This window comes from Cervus elaphus, chromosome 30 (genome assembly GCF_910594005.1).
Source record: "Cervus elaphus chromosome 30, mCerEla1.1, whole genome shotgun sequence".
NCBI lineage: Eukaryota > Metazoa > Chordata > Mammalia > Artiodactyla > Cervidae > Cervus > Cervus elaphus.
The window spans coordinates 17,097,134-17,117,713 of record NC_057844.1 but is presented as its reverse complement, the minus strand read 5'-3'; the positions used below and the strand labels follow the sequence as shown (position 1 = coordinate 17,117,713).

Below are 20,580 nucleotides of genomic sequence, written 5' to 3'. Positions count from 1 at the left end.
AACTACAAATTTCTGCCTCAATTTACCTGTAACTCCTCATTTTGTTTTTTTATGAGAATGAGCTTGTCATTAGAGATTCCAAAAGAACTACTCCAAGGAGCGCATAGAAAATGGGGTTGCCTTATTGAGAATAAATAGAAGCTTCGGTTGTTGGCCCTAGTACATGATTGTCAACTGCACGTTGTTTCAGTGTTTTTCCAAAAAGTGCCTGGAGAATTCAGGAGTGGATAAGAGATAGAGGCAGAAAAAAGGCCAGCAGAATCAGCGCCCAAGCATCGATATGCCTGAGAGTGAGGAGTCGTAGGCCAGTGGTCTTCATCACAGATACTCAGAACTCTTCTCGTTTTGTGACTCACAATGGATGTGGTCAGGCTTTTCTTAATATTGCTGTACATTTTCCCACTCTGGCCACACTTCCTCAACTGTTAGAAGGTACTTTCCACAGTATGTATCTCAGGCAAGACTGAGCCCAGAGCCCCTAGACCACTCAACATGAGATCAGCCAATACTATTGCTGTTGGCTTCTGGCTGGTATCATCTACTAATTCCACAGTTGCTTTTGAAACTGACTTCAAGAATTTCGGAGGAGAGAAGTGGTACAGGAGCCAGAGCAAGCCAAGCTAAGATCATTTGAAGATAATGCATAAGTGTGAAATCTAGACTTACACCCACCCACACACATAACAATTAAGTGTGAATTTTAGACAGTGACTCCACATAATATTTTGTACAATTTATAATGGAAATCGGGTTTGTTCCCCAAGATAATTTTGTAACAGAAGTTCTGGTTCTTTTTTATTTTTCTCCATCTTCTCTCCCTCCCTTTCCTCCCTTCCTTTCTTCCTCCTTCACCAAGCACAGTTGTATACAGTTGAAACACTTTTTCTTCATTTATTCTAACACAGCTCTGTGGATGAGCACTGTGACTACATTATTATTCTTATGGGAATGTAATTGCTTTACAAATGTTGTGTTAGCCTGTTCTGTACAATAGAGTGAATCAGCTATAGTTATTTAGTTAGTTCAGTCGCTCAGTTGTGTCCAACTCTTTGCAACCCCATAGACTGCAGCATTCCCAGGCCTCCCTGTCCATCACCAACTCCCAGAGTTTACTCAAACTCATGTCCATTGAGTTGGTGATGCCATCCAACCATCTCATCCTCTGTCATCCTCTTCTCCTCCCGCCTACAATCTTTCCCAGCATCAGGGTCTTTTCAGATGAGTCAGTTCTTTGTGTCAGGTGGCCAAAGTATTGGAGTTTCGGCTTCAGCATCAGTCCTTAAATGAATATTTAGGACTGATTTCCTTTGGGATGGACTGGTTGGGTCTCCGTGCACTCCAAGGGACTCTCAAGAGTCTTCTCCAACACCACAATTCAAAGGCATCAATTCTTCGGTGCTCAGCATTCTTTATAGTCCAACTCTCACATCCACACATGACTACTGGAAAAACCATAGCTTTGACTAGACAGACTTTTATTGGTAAAGTAATGTCTCTGCTTTTTAATATGCTGTCTAGGTTGCTCATAGTTTATCTTCCAAGAAGCAAGCGTCTTTTAATTTCATGGCTGCGGTCACCATCTGCAGTGATTTTGGAGCCCAAGAAAAGAAAGTCTGTCCCTGTTTGCGTTGTTTCCCCATCTGTTTGCCATGAAGTGATGGGACCGGGTGCCGTGATCTTAGTTTTCTGAATGTTGAGCTTTAAGCCAACTTTTCCACTCTCCTCTTTCACTTTCATCAAGAGGCTCTTTAGTTCTTCTTCACTTTTTGCCATAAGGGTGGTGTCATCTGCATATCTGAGGTTATTGATATTTCTCCCGGCAATCTTGATTCCAGCTTGTGCTTCCTCCAGCCCAGCGTTTCTCATGATGTGCTCTGCATATAAGCTAAAGAATCAGCTACATGTATATACACATCCTCTCCCTCCTGAACCTCTGTTCCACCACCACCCTCAGCCTGCCCATCTTGGTCGTCACAGAGCACTACCCTGAGCTTCCTGTGCTATACCACAGGTTCCCACTAGCTGTCTATTTAACACATGATAGTCTGTGAACCCTCATCTCCCAGTTCATCCCGCCCTCCACCCCCGCCCTGTGTCCACACATCTCTTCTCTACATCTGCATCTCTGTCCCTGCCCTGAAACTAGGTTCATTTGTATCATTTTTCCAGTTTCCATATATGTGCATCAATATATGATCATTGCTTTTCTCTTTCTGACTCACTTCACTCTGTATGACAGACTGTAGGTCCATTCACATCTCTACAAGTGACCCAGTTTTGTTCCTCTACCTGGTTGAGTAATGTTCCGTTGTAGATATGTACCACATTGTCTTTATCCATTCACCTGCTGATGGACACTTAGGTTTGTTCATGGGTGTGTATGTGTGTGTGCATGAGTGCTAAGTCATGTCGGACTCTTTGCAACCCCTCAGAGTGTAGCCTACCAGGCTCCTCTGTTCATGGGATTTTCCCCGCAAGAACACTGTAGCGGTTTTCCATTTCTTCCTCTAGTAAGTTATTCATATGGTAGTTCTGTTTTTGGTTTTTGAAGGAACCTCTGTACTGTTATATCCCCGTTTTATATATAAAGAAACTGAGACTCATAGAATTTAAGTAATGTGTATGCAAGTATGCAGGAAGAAGCCGCTGCATCAGAAAATCCACCATCTTTTTGCTTTATGATGTTATTTCCTAGTTCATTCTTTTTTATGTATGTAGCAAGCTTAATTTCATAAAGAAAGATAAGATCATCAGTGGTTGGATTAGGTTTGTAAGAAACCCGTCATGCCCCCACACTCGCTTAGATTGGGAGAAATGGTCTTGTTATAGCCTTGGTGAAGCTGTAAACTAAATGTGTGCTATTCTTGAAACAAGTGGAAGAAACTCCTCTCGTTATCCTCCTCTCCATCCACATATAGAATACAGAAGATGTAAGTCCATCTTACATTTCATGAACTGTGCATCTCAGGGTTTTGTTTTTTTTAAAAACCTCTTTGACTTTGATAGTTGCTCAGTCGTATCCAACTTCGGGACCCCATGGACTGTAGCCACCAGGATCCTCTGTCCATGAGATTCTCCAGCCAAGAATACTGGAGTGGGTTGCTGTTTTCTGCTCCAGGGGATCTTCCTGACCTAGCGATCGAACTTGGGTCTCCCATGTTGCAGGTAGATACTTTACCATCTGAGCCACCAGGGAAGCCCATAGTTGACTTGTTTTTCTGATACTTTCTAGACCAAAGTAGGATTCTGGAGGCTCTTGTCCTCTTCTCTGATGAGTCAGTGACTCACTTTGAGACTTCGGGGAGCAACCTCCCTTTTCAGGGCCCCCGTTTTCCCATTTTCTCACGCTGCAGGGCCATACTGTCTGAGATTTCCCTGGTTCAGAGCAATGTAACCCTGGGCCAGTTACTTAAATCTCAGTTCCCTCATCTATAAAGAGGAAATAATCGTAATGCCACATAGAGTTGTGATGGAATTCAGCGTGATAATGCTTAGAAAATATTTAGTGTTGAGTAACCACTAAGGGAACATTAGCTCGTCTTCCATTTGTCCTTTAGCTGTTGTTTTCTCTGGCCCAACATAGATAACCTTTCTATGGCGAGCATATGGCTTCATCACTCTATATGAATAAGGAAAAGACTGACTGATCGTTAAGCAGGCTCCTTCCACCTGTGGAAACTCAGGTCACATCTTAGTACTTCCGGGGCACCATGCATGTCTCCCCTGGGGGGAGCTGTGTTCCCCCTTCCTGCGAATCTAAAAAGTCCTCCTGTTTTCTAGTGACTGGTGTCTTTCTCTCTTACCTAATAGGCCAGGGTCGCATCTTATATTTGCATCACCAGCATCCAACCATGACCTAGAATAGAGTAGGTACTTGGCAGATGTTGATTGAAAGAAGAAATGTACAAATAAATAGACGGTATGTATATTTATAAAACATGTAAAAGCATATACACCAAAATAGATCAGTTGTCACTAGGTGTTGGAGTTACAGGTAGCTTATATTTTATTCTTTTTACTCTTGTACATTTTCTAAAATAAACATATATTACTCTAAGATAAACATGTATTACTCTAAAAACAAGTTAGTAAAAACTGCAAAATGCCATATATCATATAGCTATTATTTACTGACTTAGTAGGGATGACAATTCAGAGGGCCCTATTCAAGAATTTGTTCTTCAGTTGGTTTGGTTTGTTGCCTGTTCTACTGCATGTAATAAGCCAATTTATTCACCCTTCGAGGAGGCTTCCCTGGTGGCTCAGTGGTAAAGAACCTGCTTGCCAATGCAGGCGACGTGGGTTCGACCCCTGGGTCAGGAAGATCTCCTGGAGAAGGAAATGGCAACCCACTCCAATGTTCTGGCCTGGAAAATCCCATGGACAGAAGAGCCTGGCAGGCTAGAGTCCATGGGGTCCGAACTAAAACAACGTAGTGGTGAACACGCAGGATTACCAGGGGAGCAATTTCATAGTCCAGATAGTGATGTGCAAATTATATTCAGGTGAACTCTGGCACTCATCCCAAGTTCTTTCCTGTGTGTGTAACTGATACATTGAGTTTGTGCATCCAGACTGATTTTCCCCTCCTTTTTGTCCTGATCTGTCTCCACACCACAGTCCCTTCCCCCGCAGCAGGACTCGGCTCCAGGTGAGACACTGTACCCAGAGGTAGAGACCACAGCGTCAGCGGCGGCCAGCAGGGTTTACAGAAACTGCCCAGCCCCGGGCCCTGCTATCTCCCGCGGCTGGAGGCTGGGGCCCGGGAGCACCTGCAGCCCGGTTCAAAGACAGCCGAGAGACACTTGCAGAGTCGCTTTTCCCGCCAAGTGGCCTCATATAAACTTGACGCATCCGCTTGCCTTTTCTGACATTTGTATCTCTCAGTGGGAGGGATATGATAAGTGTGAACACAAGAATGGCCTCCTCAGTGGCTCAGATGGTAAAGAATCTGCCTGCAATGCAGGAGACCCAGGTTCACTCCCTGGGTCAGAAAGGTCCCCTGGAGGAGGAAATGGCAACCCACTCCAGTATTCTTGCCTGGAGAATCCCATGGACAGAGGTTACCGTCCATGGGGTCATAAAGAGTCAGACATAACTAAGCAACTAACACTTTAACTGTCACATGAGAATGTTAGTATTTAGCTCCTCAAAGAAGGTGAGAAGAAGCCTGCTCAAGCCCTGGGTACCATTAGTTTATGGGTTTGCTTCTTCACGCCTACAACTGATTTCCTGCGTACCTACTACGCCCAGCCACGAGGCAGTGCTGTGAGATGACTCACATTTTGTGATCTCAGAATCTGCCAGGAGAAATGGAGGTGTGGACATGGGGGCTGAGCCACAGAGGTCTGAACCAGAGCTCAGAGAAGGAAGGACCACAGAGCCCCACCCAGCAGCCGGAAGGACAGGATGTCTCAGACCTTGCTAATCTCAGAGGTCTGAGGGTGTCATTTTCATATTCCCCTATGAATTTGGCGTTTTGTTTTTAGAACCTTATGCCTCAGTGTGAGTTAATCTTACTGTGGTTTGCTTTTGGGTTGCTAAAAACTATCAGAGGTCCTTCCTGTGAAGTCAAAATGAAGGTACAGATGAATACACAGGGCGTTCATCCTGCCTCAGTCATTGTAACCCTGAAGATGCCAGTAGGATTTGTACATTGTAACAGATGTTACATGTTGGCATGGGCACATGTTGTTTGTACTCGGGACCTGGACACTGCCTTCTCGTTACCTAGATTAGGTTCTCCTTCAGGTGCAAGAAACATACATGACATTATATTCATAAGATATTTGAAATCATGGGGCATTTGTACTTTACCATTACGTTGAGCTGGTCTTAAAGAATAACATTCCCTCCTAGGTTTGAAAACTTACTATCAAGGAAAGAGAGAAGTAAGGAGCCCTGGACGGCAGTCCCAGTGAGCTCTGTGACATTGGGCACATCCTTTAACTTGGGTGTCATTTCACTCGTCTCTGATAGGGGACTGACCAGATAGGAAATCTCGTCCTTTTATCTCTACATCCTATGACTCTTGTTATTCTTGTATTCTCATTTAAGGAACTTGGCATAGATCCAGAAGATAGCAAAGAAAACTATTTGGAGAAAGAGAGCCTCCAAAAACAGGTCTAAAGAATTTTTTTTTTTTTTTTGAAGGTCCAGTGGCTCTCACCAAGGCATGTGACGGAATTTTTATGAATCGAGCCGCTTCTGTAATTCCCTCTGAGAATAGCCCAAGAGAGGGCGCTTTCATCATATCAGCCAAGATTTAGGTTACAGGGTAGGCATGTGAGACACCGGAGAGTTTGTCGGGTTGCCTTATTTGGTATTTTTGAGAAAATAGTAGATGGCTCTCTTTCTGGGACAGTGTTTGTGCAGTCTTGCCTAGAAACCAGAAGTGAACTGGAGCAGCCGGACTTAAGCTGTACGCAGCGACCTCCCAGAAAGCGGAGCTCACGTGCCGTTCTGGAAGCTTCCCTGCTCTGGACTGAGCAGGGGAGCCGCTGAGCTGTGGGCATCTGCCTGGGTCAGTGAGGAGAATGCATGAGGACAGAGCTTTTCCCGATGCTGAGGTAAGAGCAGGAACCAGGTGGGGCTGGGAGATGCTGGGTCCACTTCAGAGAAGATTCTTCTCCCCAGAGATGCTTCAGGGCCATGGCCACAGCTCCTCATGGCCCCTGGCCCTTATCCTAGGCTCACTTGAAACGCACCTCACCCTGGATCTAACTTGTACCCTACACTTGTCAGCTAGTGAACAGACTTTTGGAACTTTTAACATGGAAGGGACTTCCTCTCCCAATTTACAGATGAGGAAACTGAGGCCCAGAGAGGCTGATGTTGCACAGACAGGTAGCAGCCTGGGTCTTCTGATCCCCAAGCTCTCTCTTCCACTCCTCGCTGGTTATTGTGGTTTCCTTGGAGATGTCCACATGTCGAAATTATCTGCTTACCTGTAGATGTATTGCATGGGCTGATTGAGATGTTTGATGTTTTTATTTTTTGACAAGCTTCTGTGCTAATTTCTTACTCTTATCTCATCTTACCCCCCTCCACCCTTGCAGCCCTGTGTTTAGCCTTTTCACTTGTTCATTTTTGATCTTCAGAACTCTTTTCATTCTGTTAACCATTTGGCAGTAATGAGCTGTCATCTCTGTGTTGGATCTGAAACTTGACCTTTAACTGTGGGCTTCATGACGTCCCAGGGAGTCCCTTGCTTGTACCTAGTAACCAGGGCAGTGCTTTGCACGCAGACTCATAGGTGGAGTGAATGACTGAAGAAAATGAATGACGTCTGATATTGAGACAAGGCTGTCATAGTGGCTTCTCAACTAGCCCATAATAATATTCAGCTTTTTGAAAAGATGTGTTTGGGGTTCGCTGAGCTTCCAATAGGTGAAAGTCTGGATCTTAAGTCCTTATGGTTGAATGTGGAATGAAGGGTAGCTGTGGTCTTTCTAGATGTGAATACCAAGACTATCACTGTCTGCAGCCCTGGGAAGGAGACAGAAGCCAAGGCAAGAAGGGCCTGGCAACCCCAGCTTGGAGCATCCCTTTTGCTTGCCAGAGGTTTACCCCATGTCGCCTCCTTAGTGGAGCGGGCAGCTTGATAGAAAACAGGCATTAGGGTGTGCTGGGAGGGGAGGTGGGGAGCTGGGCACTCCTGAGTTGGGGCCAGAGCGGGGCTCCGTGTGCCACTGCTAATGCAGCTTCAGAAGCCCCTCAGCTTCTGAGGTTGATCAGATCACAGAGACCCCCAGAGCAAGGTCAGGTCCCTCAGGTTTGGAGTAATTGGGGCTGCTGGCTCCCTGGGGGTGTTTTCATCGCCTGAGATAGAGACAGAGCCCCTGAGCCTGTGCTGGGAGCAGCTTCCCGTGCTTCACTGACCGCTGCCGTGTTTCCCTCCGACTCTTGCAGAGAAGAGTCCTGTCTTCTGCAGAGCCTTGGGAGAACCCATGTGTCTGCAGGGAGAGAAAAGCCAATCTAAAAGAGATTCTGACTTGGCCACAGAATTCACAAGGGCCCCTTTAAATGGTCGTCTGTATTTGAGGACTTTTATAGTTATTTGGGGGCTTCCCAGGTGGCACTAGTGGTAAAGGGCCTACCTGCCAGTGCAGGAGACATAAGAGACCCAGGTTCAATTCCTGGGTTGGGAAGATCCCCCGGAGGAGGGCGTGGCAACCCACTCCAGCATTCCTGCCTGGAGAATCCCACGGACAGAGGAGCCTGGCGGGCTACAGTCCTTGGGGTCCCTAAGAGTCGGGCACGACCAAGCAGCTTGGCACACACGCATAGTTATTTGGTTCTTAAAAACAAAGGCATTTGAAAAATATATGTTGAGAATCATCCTTTCTGTGAAAGTTTGGAATATCTGTATCCACAGAGAAAATATCTTACATAGCTTACATAGAAAATAGCTTACATAGAAAATTATCTCCTGTGTGCCCCCGCCAACCACACACAGTGTTCTACTTTGGAAAGGAAAGGAAACAGGATTAAGGGAAAGCCAAATTCTGTCCTTATCTGATATAACTGTAGCATGATTGCTTTTTCAAAAATTTATGGGGATTTTATTTGGCTTCGGAATCCTAAGTATTGTATGTTTCCCTTCTTTCATCATCAGAGTGTAAGGCTAAAGAGGGCAGATTGATGATGTTCTGGACGTCGCGTTGTTTGGGGTTTACTTCTTGCTCAGTGAGGGGTTCGGAAGTTGTACAATTTCCTCCTGGATACATACTGAATCAGGGGGAAAGCTGGGAACCTGGGTCCCGAGTTTACTGTTGTGCTCTCCCCACTGTGTCAAGTTGCAGAAAAAGTAGGGCACATTCAAAACAGTCCCTTGGCAATGTGATGCCAGGTTACAGATAGGGCTCTGATCCCAGCAGTTATGTAATTGGGTATCAATCTATTGAATCAAAGTACTGACCCACACAGCAGTACCTGCTTTCAGCAATGATGCCAGCCCAGGAGCCGTTCCACTCTGCACAGATCACGTGTTACCAGCCTTTCTGCTTCTTTTCATTGTCAGTTAGGAAACTCCTCAGAGAAAATTTAGCTTCCATTTTAACGTTCATTTTACAGCATGCATTTCCTTCTCTAAATTCTCCAGCACTGTGTTCTGTAGTAAACTCCTACAATTAGTTTCTACATTCAGATTTCAGGGAACTTGAGTGAAATGCTTTTAGTGTAAGAAGTCATTCTGAGAAATTATCTTTCACTACCCATCTGGAAAATACCAGCCTCCTTTAAACAGAGACTTAGAACTCGATGACCTAAAAGAAGGAACAGGTTTTGTGGCTTTTGAAGTTTGGAGGGGGCGGGGTAGGGGCAGTAATTTGATTTTCTTGAGGCTTTAAAAATAACCTTCTGAAAAGAACGACTGGTTCTTTCTTTGGCCAAATGTCCTGGGATTCTGTAATCATTGATTTAATAAATTTAAGTGCTTGCAGAAAAATGAGCGGCCAGACGTGACTTAGATGAATGATGTGAGATTTGTCTTCTTAGATTTATGATTTGGGCAGTGGTTCAGAAATGGGGTTCCAGAACTCACCACTGATTTGCAAAAGATCTTAAAGTGGTTCTTGGCAAAGTCATAGTTAGATGATGTAGTCATTTAAAAGGACCCCACTTACTGCAGAAGCAGCAGAGCAGAGCCCGAGAAAGGGCTCGTTCACGCCCTGGAAGGGACACGCCTTCCTCAGCCACTTCTGCTAAGCTCCAAGTGGGAGCTTCCAAATGACCACAGCCACTCATTACTGCAGCGACCTCTCTAGAGTCAGCTGCCAATATGGTGCCAGTAATTTACAAACAGACCCTCGTCAATTATCGTTGGAAACTAACTCACACAATTATAATACAAGCCATCAAACACACATGAATTAACATGGGCAAATATTTTTTTCATATTAATAGACTGTGTGAAGTACCTAATACTTGATTCTAACCCCAGCCATATCCTTCTTAGAAATGGTCCGCTCTGCATGTTTTTCCATTAATTACCTCTTCTTCCTGCTCTGCCTTGTGAAATGCTGTTAAATTAAAGGGTCTGTTTGCAGTTGTGGGCCTTAATGGCCTGATTAATGGTCACTCCGGCCTTCTGCTGCTCTGCTCCTTCTGTTACAGACCCTTGCCTGGGAGTGCTTTGAAGACTTGTAAGCAAAGCACTTCATCTCATTGGAACTTCAGTCTGTCTATCTATAAAATGAGGGAGTTGTGCTAAATGATTTCTTAAGATTCCTCTGTCTCTACAAGTTGGATTGTGTTTCCAGGATTTACAGCTCACTCTGATGGTAAAAGAGATCCTCCCTCAACATCTATTCGTGTTTGGGCTCAACAAACAACAAACAGTATCGTGGTAATTGAGGTTGGTGACTACTTCTTCTCCACTTCTCCTCTCAAATGAATTCAATCTATTCTCTTTCCCATTAGCTTTTAAATCACTGAAAAGTGGAAGTGATAGTCGCTCAGTCGTGTCCAACCCTTTGCGACCCATAGCATGAACTCTAGCCCACCAGGCTCTTCTGTCCGTGGAATTCTCCAGGCAAGAATACCAGAGTGGGTTACCATTTCTTCTCCAGGAGATCTTCCTGACCCAGGGATGGAACCCCGGTCTCCTGCATTGCTGGCAGATTCTTTACCGTCTAAGCCACCAGGGAGGGTTTTGAATTTTTTTCGTTGGAAGGCTGTCTCACTATTTGGCGTCTCTGAGTTCAGTTCAGTTCAGTCACTCAGTAATGTCCGACTCTTTGCAAGCCCATGGACTGCAGCACGCCAGGCCTCCCAGTCCATCAACAACTCCCAGAGTCCACCCAGACCCATGTCCACTGAGTTGGTGATGCCATCCAACCATCTCATCCTCTGTCATCCCCTTCTCCTCCTGCTTTCAATCTTTCCCAGCATCAGGGTCTTTTCAAATGAGTCAGTTCTTCACATCAGATGGCCAAAGTATTGGAGTTTCAGCTTCAGCATCAGTCTTTCCAATGAATATTCAGGACTGATTTCTCTCTGAGAGATCCTCCCCTGAGATCCTCTCTCTGAGTTAATCCTCCCCATTTATATAAATCTTTTAGAAGATTTTAAAATAACCCTGTTTTCTTCCCTAGATCTTTTATTTGAATGGGCCCTGCAATTTTTTTGCTAAAGTATTTTTTGTTTTTTCACTATACCATGATCTTTATTTTTTATTTTTTTGATGTGAACCATTTTTGAAGTCTTTATTGAATTTACTATAATATTGTTTCTATGTTGTGTTTTAGTTTTTTGGCCCTGAGGCACATGGGATCTGAGCTCCCCAACCAGGGGTAGAATCCACATCCCCTCCGTTGGAAGGTAGAGTCTTAACCCCTGGACCACCAGGGAAGTCCTCTGAACCATGATCTTTAGATGTTCTTTGTCACCCAACGCTGTAATTCTTTCATTTTTCCTCAACCCTGCCCTTGATCCTTAAAGGGCAATCTCATTCCCTGCCTCTTTACACGTCTTTCTCACCACTCACTCACGTGCTCTAAAATCTAAAAGTCTTCTGTCAAAGGATAGGCCAAGTTTAGATTCAGAGACCCCATTCATTCTCTTGACCTTTAACATTGGTTCATGTTTTCAGAGTAGCTAGGGCAGCACCCTCACCTAAAATGAAGAGCAGTGTCTGCCTTATAGTAGGCTTTCGTAAATATTTGTAAGTGAATCGATTTATCTAGTAACCCTGTGAACATCTGTGAACCAAGAAATAAGACACCCCAAAACAAGAAGGGCCAGCCTTTACCAAAGACTTTGCTAAAATATAATGGAGGAGAGCCTTCTCTTATTGGTAGAGAGTATAAAGAAGAATCAAACCAACTTAGTCATAAGAATTTAGTGAAGTATGCAAAATTACACACTGGTATCTTCCAGCAGAAGCCTTGATTTCTTAACACAGGAAAGCAAAAGCTTCCTAAGCTAGAACACCTGGATACACACTTCATATTCTGTTTTTTTTAAGATGGAAAAACTCAAACGACCTTTTTGGCCAAGCCAATACTTAATGAGTAATTGCTGGATGAGTGAATGGGCTGATGAAATGAGCGTCTAAGAGAAATGCACAGCAGCCTGGGCAGACAGTATGGGAGAGGAGAGGAGACTCGAGCACTGGAATCCTGCTGCTCCTCTCCCCGGCTGTGTGATCTGAGACATGAATGTTAACTTCTCCGAGCTCCTGGTTCCTGCTCTACGAAGTGTGAATGCATTAGCTGAGCTGTCAGTCTTCACTGTGGGACATTATAAGAAACGCAGAATTTACGTTTACTACACCCCGGGAATGTCCTCTCACCCAGTTTGCGTGAAGGTACCGCTCTCGGGCCTCAGTTCTGCTGCCCTAAGAAAACTGACTTTTCTCACGTAGATAGAATGAATTATGGAAGTGATAGCTCCTTTTTAGCATTTAACCTCTAGAGAACTTGGAACTAGATTTTCACAATGTGCAGTGTTTGAAGTATTAAGGCTCTCCCTCGCCGTTGTCTTATTTCACCCGTGCTTATTACTCCTTCTGTTTGATCACATTTTATTGGGTTTAGGTCTTAGGCTTGGGTCTATCCTTATAACTGGGCTCAAATTGGCTTGGAACAAGTGCATGGTATACGCATGTGCGCTCAGTTGTGTCCGACTCTTTGCAGCCCCATGGACTGTAGCCCACCAGACTCCTCTGTCCCTGGGATTCCACAGGCAAGAATACTGGAGTGGGTTGCCATTTCCTTCTCTGGGGGAATATTCCTGACCCAGGGATCGAAGCCATGTCTCTTAGATTTCCTGGCTTAATTTTTTAAAAGGAAACTAACAATAACAACAAACCTCAAGGGAAGAAAGAAAAGAAGGGAGGGAGGGAGGGAAGGAGGAAGGGAGGGAGGGAGACAGAGAAACAGACAAGCCCAAAAGGAAGAAAGAGAAATGAAGGCAAGAAAGTCAGGTAACCTGTGCCGCCGGGCTCTGAAGTTATTGTGATGGCTGAGATGGCGTTTCCTTACACAGTTAAAGCTCTCAGCAGTTTCTATCTTCTGTCCGAGAACCTAATGGGCCAATACCTTTGTAGATATACGGTAAATAATAATACCATAGGTGCTTTTGATAATAAACGATTGAAATAATAGCAATTATATATATATAATTGGGTTTAGGTCTTAGGCTTGGGTCTATCCTTGTAACTGGGCTCAAATTGGCTTGGAACAAGTGCATGGTATACGCATGTGCGCTCAGTCGTGTCCGACTCTTTGCAACCCCATGGACTGTAGCCCACCAGACTCCTCTGTCCCTGGGATTCCACAGGCAAGAATACACAATTATATATATATATTGAAAATGGAAATAATAATAACCATATATAACTTAAATTATATATTAAATAATAACAATATAAATTGAAATAGTAACCATATATAGAATCCCACAATTTAAAGGAATCAAAATAATAACAATATATATAATTCCACAGTTTTAAAATCATGCTCTTTGGAGTTCCCACCAGTGTGTAAGGTGGCAAGAAGATGGGATAGTGGAGGGAGGGGGGGGCATTTGGGTTTTTTTCAACTGAAGTCTTGCAGAGTTTTTTTTTTTATTTACAATATTATATTTTAATATAATAATTTTATGTTTAATTTTATATTTATATTTTGGTAATATTTCTTTTATATAATAATTTACAATATTAAATTAGTTTCAGGCATACAGCACAGTGATTCCTTTATACATATATAAATGTCTGTTCTTTTTCAGATTCTTTTGCATTTTAGGTTGTTACAAGGTATCAAATACAGTTCCCCATGCTATTCAGTAAATCCTTGTTGTGTATGTATTTTATATATAGTACTGTGTATCTGTTAATCCCATACTCTTAATTTATCCCTCCCCAGAGTTATTTTTGTTATTATTGTTTACATGTAAGGATTCTACTGACAGAGGGTTGCTTAGGAAAATGAAAGTTTGAAACTACTAATACATGTGATAAATGTATGTGGCAGTATAGAGAGTTGGTGAATAAGGGATGTGTGTTTGCAAAATTTAGCCTAGTGCATTTTGTTTGGCCAACAGGTTTGTGTTAAAACTGTTCACTGTCTTGTGTGGCTCGTCACTGAGAAAAAAGTACAGCGGAAATGAAATGCAAATATAAAAAAGGAAATCCATTTAAAACAACATTCTGTCACAAATTTTAAATCTTTTTTAAAATCAGTAACTTCACTAAAATGCCCCAAATGCAAATAGAAACACTTCTTCTTCCACACTCTCACCCCACTTATTGCCTCCCCATTGGGAAATTCCATAAGCTTTAACGGAACTCCTATTTGAAACATGGGCCTGTGAATTAGCTAGTGTGTTAGTCCCTTAGTCGTTTCGACTCTTTGCTACCCCATGGAGCCTGCCAGCCTCCTCTGTCCGTGGACTTCTCCAGGCCAGAATACTGGAGTGGGTTAGCCAGACAAGCATGTAATCCATTTTCTGTTGCATTCTCTTTCTACCCACTAGAGGGCAGCAATCATGCCCAGGGAAAGGGAAATTACTCCAGTACTAGGATAGTTTCTTAGCCAACACTAGTCTTTCTGAGAATACCTAAAAAGTCCCCCAAATTCCCATTAGACTTATTAGACGATCAGATTCCCTTCCTCTTTTCTAAAATAATCAGAGAACTTTGATAGCTGACTTTGAAGTTATCTGTTGACTTGGCCAAACATACTCATTTGAAATATGAACATGAACATATCTCTAAAAATGACATTTATGTGAAAATTGTGTTTTTGTCATATATTTCTGTGGTTCAAACTACTCCAAAATGTTGGGATTTAAAACCCATCTCTCAGTTCTCTTGGTATCAGAATTCTGGGCAATTCTGCTTCCTGTGATGTTGTCTGGGACTGTGTTCATCCAGGGGCTCAAATGGGCTGGAATGTCCAAACTGGCCTGCTCTGCTGGTTGGCAGTTGATGCTGGTTGCTGCCTGGGAACTCAGCAGGGACCATTAACCAGAGCATCCAATTATCATACTTCCTGTGGCTTAGACATCTCAGAGCATGGCAGCTGGTTTCCAAGAGGGACCATCCCAAGGATGAGCATCCCAGAAGGAGGGAGCATTCCCAAAGGCAGGAAGCAGAATTTTCCAGCCCAGACATGGCTTCTCTAGCCCTCTAAATACTAAGAGCAGTCACAGAGTCAGCCTAGATTCAAGGAGAGGAAATAAGCTCCATCTCCTGACGTGAGGAGCAGCCTGATCACAGGGAGGAGAGAAACAGTGTGGACCATCTTTCAGTTCGGTTCAGTTCAGTCACTCAGTCGTGTCCTACTCTTTGTGACCCCATGAACTGCAGCATGCCAGGCCTCCCTGTCCATCACCAACTCCCGGAGTTTACTCAAACTCATGTCCATCGAGTCAGTGATGCCATCCAACCATCTCATCTTCTGTCGTTCCCTTTTCCTCCTGCCTTCAATCTTTCCCAGCATCAGAGTCTTTTCCAAGGAGTTCACTTCTTCACATCAGGTGGCCAAAGTATTGGAGTTTCAGCTTCAGCATCAGTCCTTCCAATGAATATTCAGGACTGACTTCCTTCAGGATTTACTGTTTTGATCTCCTTGCAGTCCAAGGGACTCTCAAGAGTCTTCTCCAACACCACAGTTCAAAAGCATCAATTCTTCAGTGCTCAGCTTTCTTCACAGTCCAACTCTCACATCCATACATGATTACTAGAAAAACCATAGCTTTGACTAGATGGATCTTTGTTGGCAAAGTAATGAGTCTGCTTTTTAATATGCTTTCTAGGTTGGTCATAGCTTTTCTTCCAGGGAGCAAGCGTCTTTTAATTTCATGGCTGCAGTCACCATCCGCAGTGATTTTGGAGCCCAAAATAATAAAGTCTGTTAGTGTTTCCATTGTTTCCCTGTCTATTTGCCATGAAGTGATGAGACCGGATGCCATGATCTTAGTTTTCTGAATGTTGAGGACCATCTCTGGAGACCAAAAAGTGAAGTCCAGTTAAGAAAAAGGCTGTTTCTTTGATTATCAATAAGGACCTCCTGTGGTGCACAGGAAGCCCTGCTCAGTGCTGTGTGGCAGCCTGGATGGGAGGGGCTTTCAGGGGAGAATGGGTGGGGAAGATCCCCTGGAGAAGGGAACGGCAACCCGCTCCAGGATCCTTGCCTGGAGAATCCCATGGACAGAGCAGCCTGGCGGGCTTCAGTCCATGGGATCGCAAAGAGTCGGATGTGACTGAGCGACTTTCCTTCACTTACTCATATGTGTGTGTGGTTGAGCTCCTTTGCTGTCCACCTGAAACTATTACAATGTTGTTAATTGACTAAACTCCAATATAAAATAAAAAGTTAAAAAATTTGAAGAAGATAAAATAAGAAAAACTCTGTTTCTTACCTTTTGGGGAGATAATTATTGATATGAATCAGCCATAGATTTACACTTATTCCCCATCCCGATCCCCCCTCCCATCTCCCTCTCCACCCGATTCCTCTGGGTCTTCCCAGTGCACCAGGCCCAAGCACTTGTCTCATGCATCCCACCTGGGCTGGTGATCTGTTTCACCATAGATAGTATACATGCTGTTCTTTTGAAACATTGGGGAGATAATTATAAGTTGTAAGGGGTGCAAAGAAATATTTCTTTACTTAATAAATAAGAATGGCTTCTCGATGTGGTATTTTAAGAAGATGCACATCATTCACTCCCTGTGTTGTCCCCTCTCTGCAGAACTGTTGCCTAAAGCAGTAAAAAATGGCCAGAGGATCAGTATCCGATGAAGAAATGATGGAGCTCAGAGAAGCTTTTGCCAAAGTGGGTAAGTGAACCTGATACCTCAAGTCACACAATTCTCTACTTTTTTAGTAGCTTCAGGACAGAATCAGTGACTGGTAACATGAGCAAAATAGTAGAAAGGGCAAGAATATAGAGGTATTGATTACAGGAGCTAGGGAAATATTTTTGAAAGCTATTCTTCCAGAAAATTACTTCTTTCTCTATTAAAATGTGGCATATGAGTCCTTTTACACCTGTAGCTTTTCCTGGAAGTGGCCACTAAGTCTCAGCTTTTATGGCTTGTCTGCTTTTTTTGATTTCCTTTGTTTTTATAGTATTCCTTAACTTCCCAGATGACTCAGTGGTAAAGAATCCATCTACCAATGCAAGAGATTCGGATTTGATCCCTGGGTCAGGAAGATCCCCTGGAGAAGGAAATGGCAACCCACTCCAGTATTCTTGCCTGGAGAATCCCATGGACAGAGGAGCCTGGCAGGCTGTAATCCATGGGATCTCTGTAGACTCAGATATAACTTAGTGACTGAACAACAACAAATATTTTTTCTTAATCTGTAGCTCCAAGTCTGTGATTTATTTTCCCATCTGTTTCTGTAAGATTCTCTTCAGCTTGTTGTCAGAACCTCTTTATTGAAATTTTGACTCTTGGATGTTGGAAATGATGCTAATACCCATTTATAATAGCAGCAGGTCTCTTGTGAGATTCTGACTTTGCATGGGGTCAGCTCACAACCCCTGAATGACTGCCTCTCCCACCCACTGTCCTCCCATCCGGCCTTCTCTCACCTCTCTTCGTGTTGTAACCCAAATTGCCCTGAGCCATCAGCTCCTCGTTTGCCTTACAGATACCGATGGCAACGGGTACATCAGCTGCAATGAACTGAATGACTTGTTCAAGGCTGCCTGCTTGCCTCTGCCTGGGTACAGGGTGAGAGAAATTACAGAAAACCTGATGGCCACAGGTGACCTGGACCAGGATGGGAAGATCAGCTTTGATGAGTTTATCAAGGTGAGTGTGATGCAGAAGCCAGGGAGATGCATTTGAAACATGGACGTTCAATTTGAGAAATACCAGCAATACATTCCCATCTTTCATGCTTCACCATTGCTTATTCTTTCCTTTATGGTTTTCTACATCACAGATTAGGTTTCTAAAGATATGTTATGTGTTTGCAGGTTTTTCATGGCCTGAAAAGCACAGAGGTTGCCAAGACCTTTAGAAAAGCTATCAACAAGAAGGAAGGGATTTGTGCGATCGGGGGCACTTCCGAGCAGTCTAGTGTTGGCACTCAACACTCCTACTCAGGTAGGTGTCCCAGCCTGGGAGCTGGGAAGCAGAGGTGGAGAGACGGTTGGGATGAAAGAGGACAAAGGGAGAGGGAACCATGTCGAAAGGATCCACGTCTTTTGTGGTTACAGATTCCAGACTCAGCATTCAAACCTAAAGGGTGCAAAGATAGACAGAAGTTAACCTGTGTTTATTAACTACTGTGTATCTTCCTGTGTATAGGTGGGCCCACAGTTCTGACTCTAGATACGGTCCAATGCCAAATAATCTCATCAGCATTTAAAAAGTGTCTTACAGGGACTTCCCTGGTGGTCCAGTGGCTATGACTCTGCATTCCTAATACAGGGGGCCTGGGTTCAATCCCTGGTCAGGGAACTAGATCCCACCTGCCGCAACTGAGACTCACTGCAGCCGAATAAATAAATGAATTAAAAACAAAAAACTTTAAAAAGCATATTAAAGGCTGCCAAAACTCCTTTGTAAATCTTTTGAACAAAAAGGCTTGTACCTCCAAAATTCATGATGGTTCTTAATTGTTGCTGAGCAGTCCAAAAAAAAATTGTGTTTTCATTGATTTGGAGGAAAATTGTATATTTATTCTGAAGGCTGCCATCCATCAGCCTTCATGGAAACTGCTAATAGCCCAAACAGTAGAGTAATCTGATAATTCCAGTAATTCCTGTGGTCTTCAAAACACTGTTTGATCTTAAAGATCAGCTCATGCTTAAGTATCATTCTTAATGGCAAAGACCAAGTTCAGCCTTTTATTTTTAAATATAGGAAATTTTACAGGCTTTTGCTTTGTAAATGTGCATTAGGAATCTTCAAGAAAATAATATGCTAATGCAGTGTTTCCCAAACTGTTGTGACTCAGAATTCTTCTGAGGGACATTCCTGCTTTCAGTAACACAATTTGGGAAACACAGTGCTGGGCTATAAGGCATAACTTGAGGCTTTATTAAAATTTCTAAAGGCAATTTCTGGCAGCTTTACTGATAGGAAAGAAATATCATATCACAAGTGATTTCATTTCATAACATTTTCATTATACAGTTTCCCCCCACTATCTGAAAGTACAGAGTTTCTATGAAACTTTCTGTAAACCAAAGTGGTGCAAAGTGAAGAAGCAGTTACCTTAGGTCGTATCTTGCTGATGGATGCACGGAATACATTGAGATGAGACAGAGGCTCACAGACTCAGTTCAGAACGATGGCAGCTTGATGCTGGGATGCTGTGTATGGTCCCAAGAAAGGAGCTGGGCGGTGGTACTCTGCTTGCTGGGATACCCACTGCCTCTGCAAAACAAACACTGAGCACTATTTTTACTTTTCACCTTTTTTCATAAAAGCAAAAATCCCCTGTGGATTTCTTGTGGTGAGCAAAAACAGGTACTGATGTAGCTCTTTTGCAAAAACAAGGTGGCATAAAGTGAACTTTGGAAAAGCAGAGATGCCTGTAATTGTATAAAGAATCTCAGAGACATTGCAAAGATTGCCTGTGATCACCCCACCCTGAAAGCAGCAGGGCGAGAGGCAGAACCCCGAGTTTTATCATGTAAGCATTGGACCATATTCATATTTGGATTGTATAGAAATATAAACATTTAATTATTTATATATTTACATATATAAAAATAGATAGTGGCTCAGACAGCAAAGAATCTGTCTGCAATGCAGGAGACCTGGGTTTAATCCCTGGGTTGGGAAGATTCCATGCACAGGGCGTAGGAAATGGCAACCCACTCCAGTGTTCTTGCCTGGGAAATTCCATGAACAGAGGAGCCTGGCGGGCTATAGTCCATGGAGTTGCAAAGAATCGAATATGACTGGGTGACTTTCACCTCACTTCATTTTTGCATTTACTTCTAAATATATTTGCATATCTATAGCTTCTAAATTTGCTTACTATATGTATGTTTTATGACTTGGACATAAAACAGATTCTGTGCCTATTTCCCAAATCATCTGAGATTTTTTATTATCAATAAATGTGAGATGATAGGATAACGGACCAGATGAACCTCACAATGTCTCTTCTGGGCGTGAGAATCTAAGAGCCATGTGTGTATACGATTTTGCTTGTACAGATTATCACTTTGTAAATAAGTCACTTTAATCATTTACTTGCAGAGGAAGAGAAGTATGCCTTTGTCAACTGGATAAACAAAGCCCTGGAAAATGACCCCGATTGTCGGCACGTCATCCCAATGGATCCTAACACCAATGATCTCTTCAGTGCTGTTGGAGATGGCATCGTGCTTTGGTAAAAAACACTCCCTTCTGGTCTTGGCTTCCAAAACTTTCCCTAGAATTTTCTGGAATACCCACCATTCGCTGTGTTGATACTTTTAGGCTCACTTCTTTCAATGCTTAGCTGGACCTGATGCTTTTCTGGATTTTCATGTGGAAGGTCCAGGAGAGCAAACTGATTTCAAAAGCAATTTATGGGACTTCCCTGGTGGTCCAGCAGTTAGAATTTCCCCTTCCAATGCAGGGGGTGCGGGTTCAATCCCTGGTCAGGGAGCTAA

General features: G+C 43.4%; 1 protein-coding gene across 7 annotated transcripts in view; it reads left to right on the top strand.

Moving 5' to 3' along the window:
• LCP1 (lymphocyte cytosolic protein 1) overlaps positions 1-20,580 on the top strand; it is a 97,188-nt gene that overhangs the window by 45,679 nt on the left and 30,929 nt on the right. For 4 of the 7 annotated variants that reach the window (XM_043891921.1, XM_043891919.1, XM_043891923.1 and 1 more), the window contains exons 2-5: positions 16,702-16,789; positions 17,610-17,773; positions 17,941-18,070; positions 20,183-20,315. In XM_043891921.1, the coding sequence (XP_043747856.1) occupies positions 16,726-16,789; positions 17,610-17,773; positions 17,941-18,070; positions 20,183-20,315 (491 nt within the window). In that variant the 5' untranslated portion in view covers positions 16,702-16,725. Of the gene's footprint in view, positions 1-6,546; positions 6,570-10,273; positions 10,358-11,303; positions 11,323-16,701; positions 16,790-17,609; positions 17,774-17,940; positions 18,071-20,182; positions 20,316-20,580 lie in introns of those variants that run through there. The other 3 variants (XM_043891922.1, XM_043891920.1, XM_043891924.1) reach the window with 3 other exon arrangements.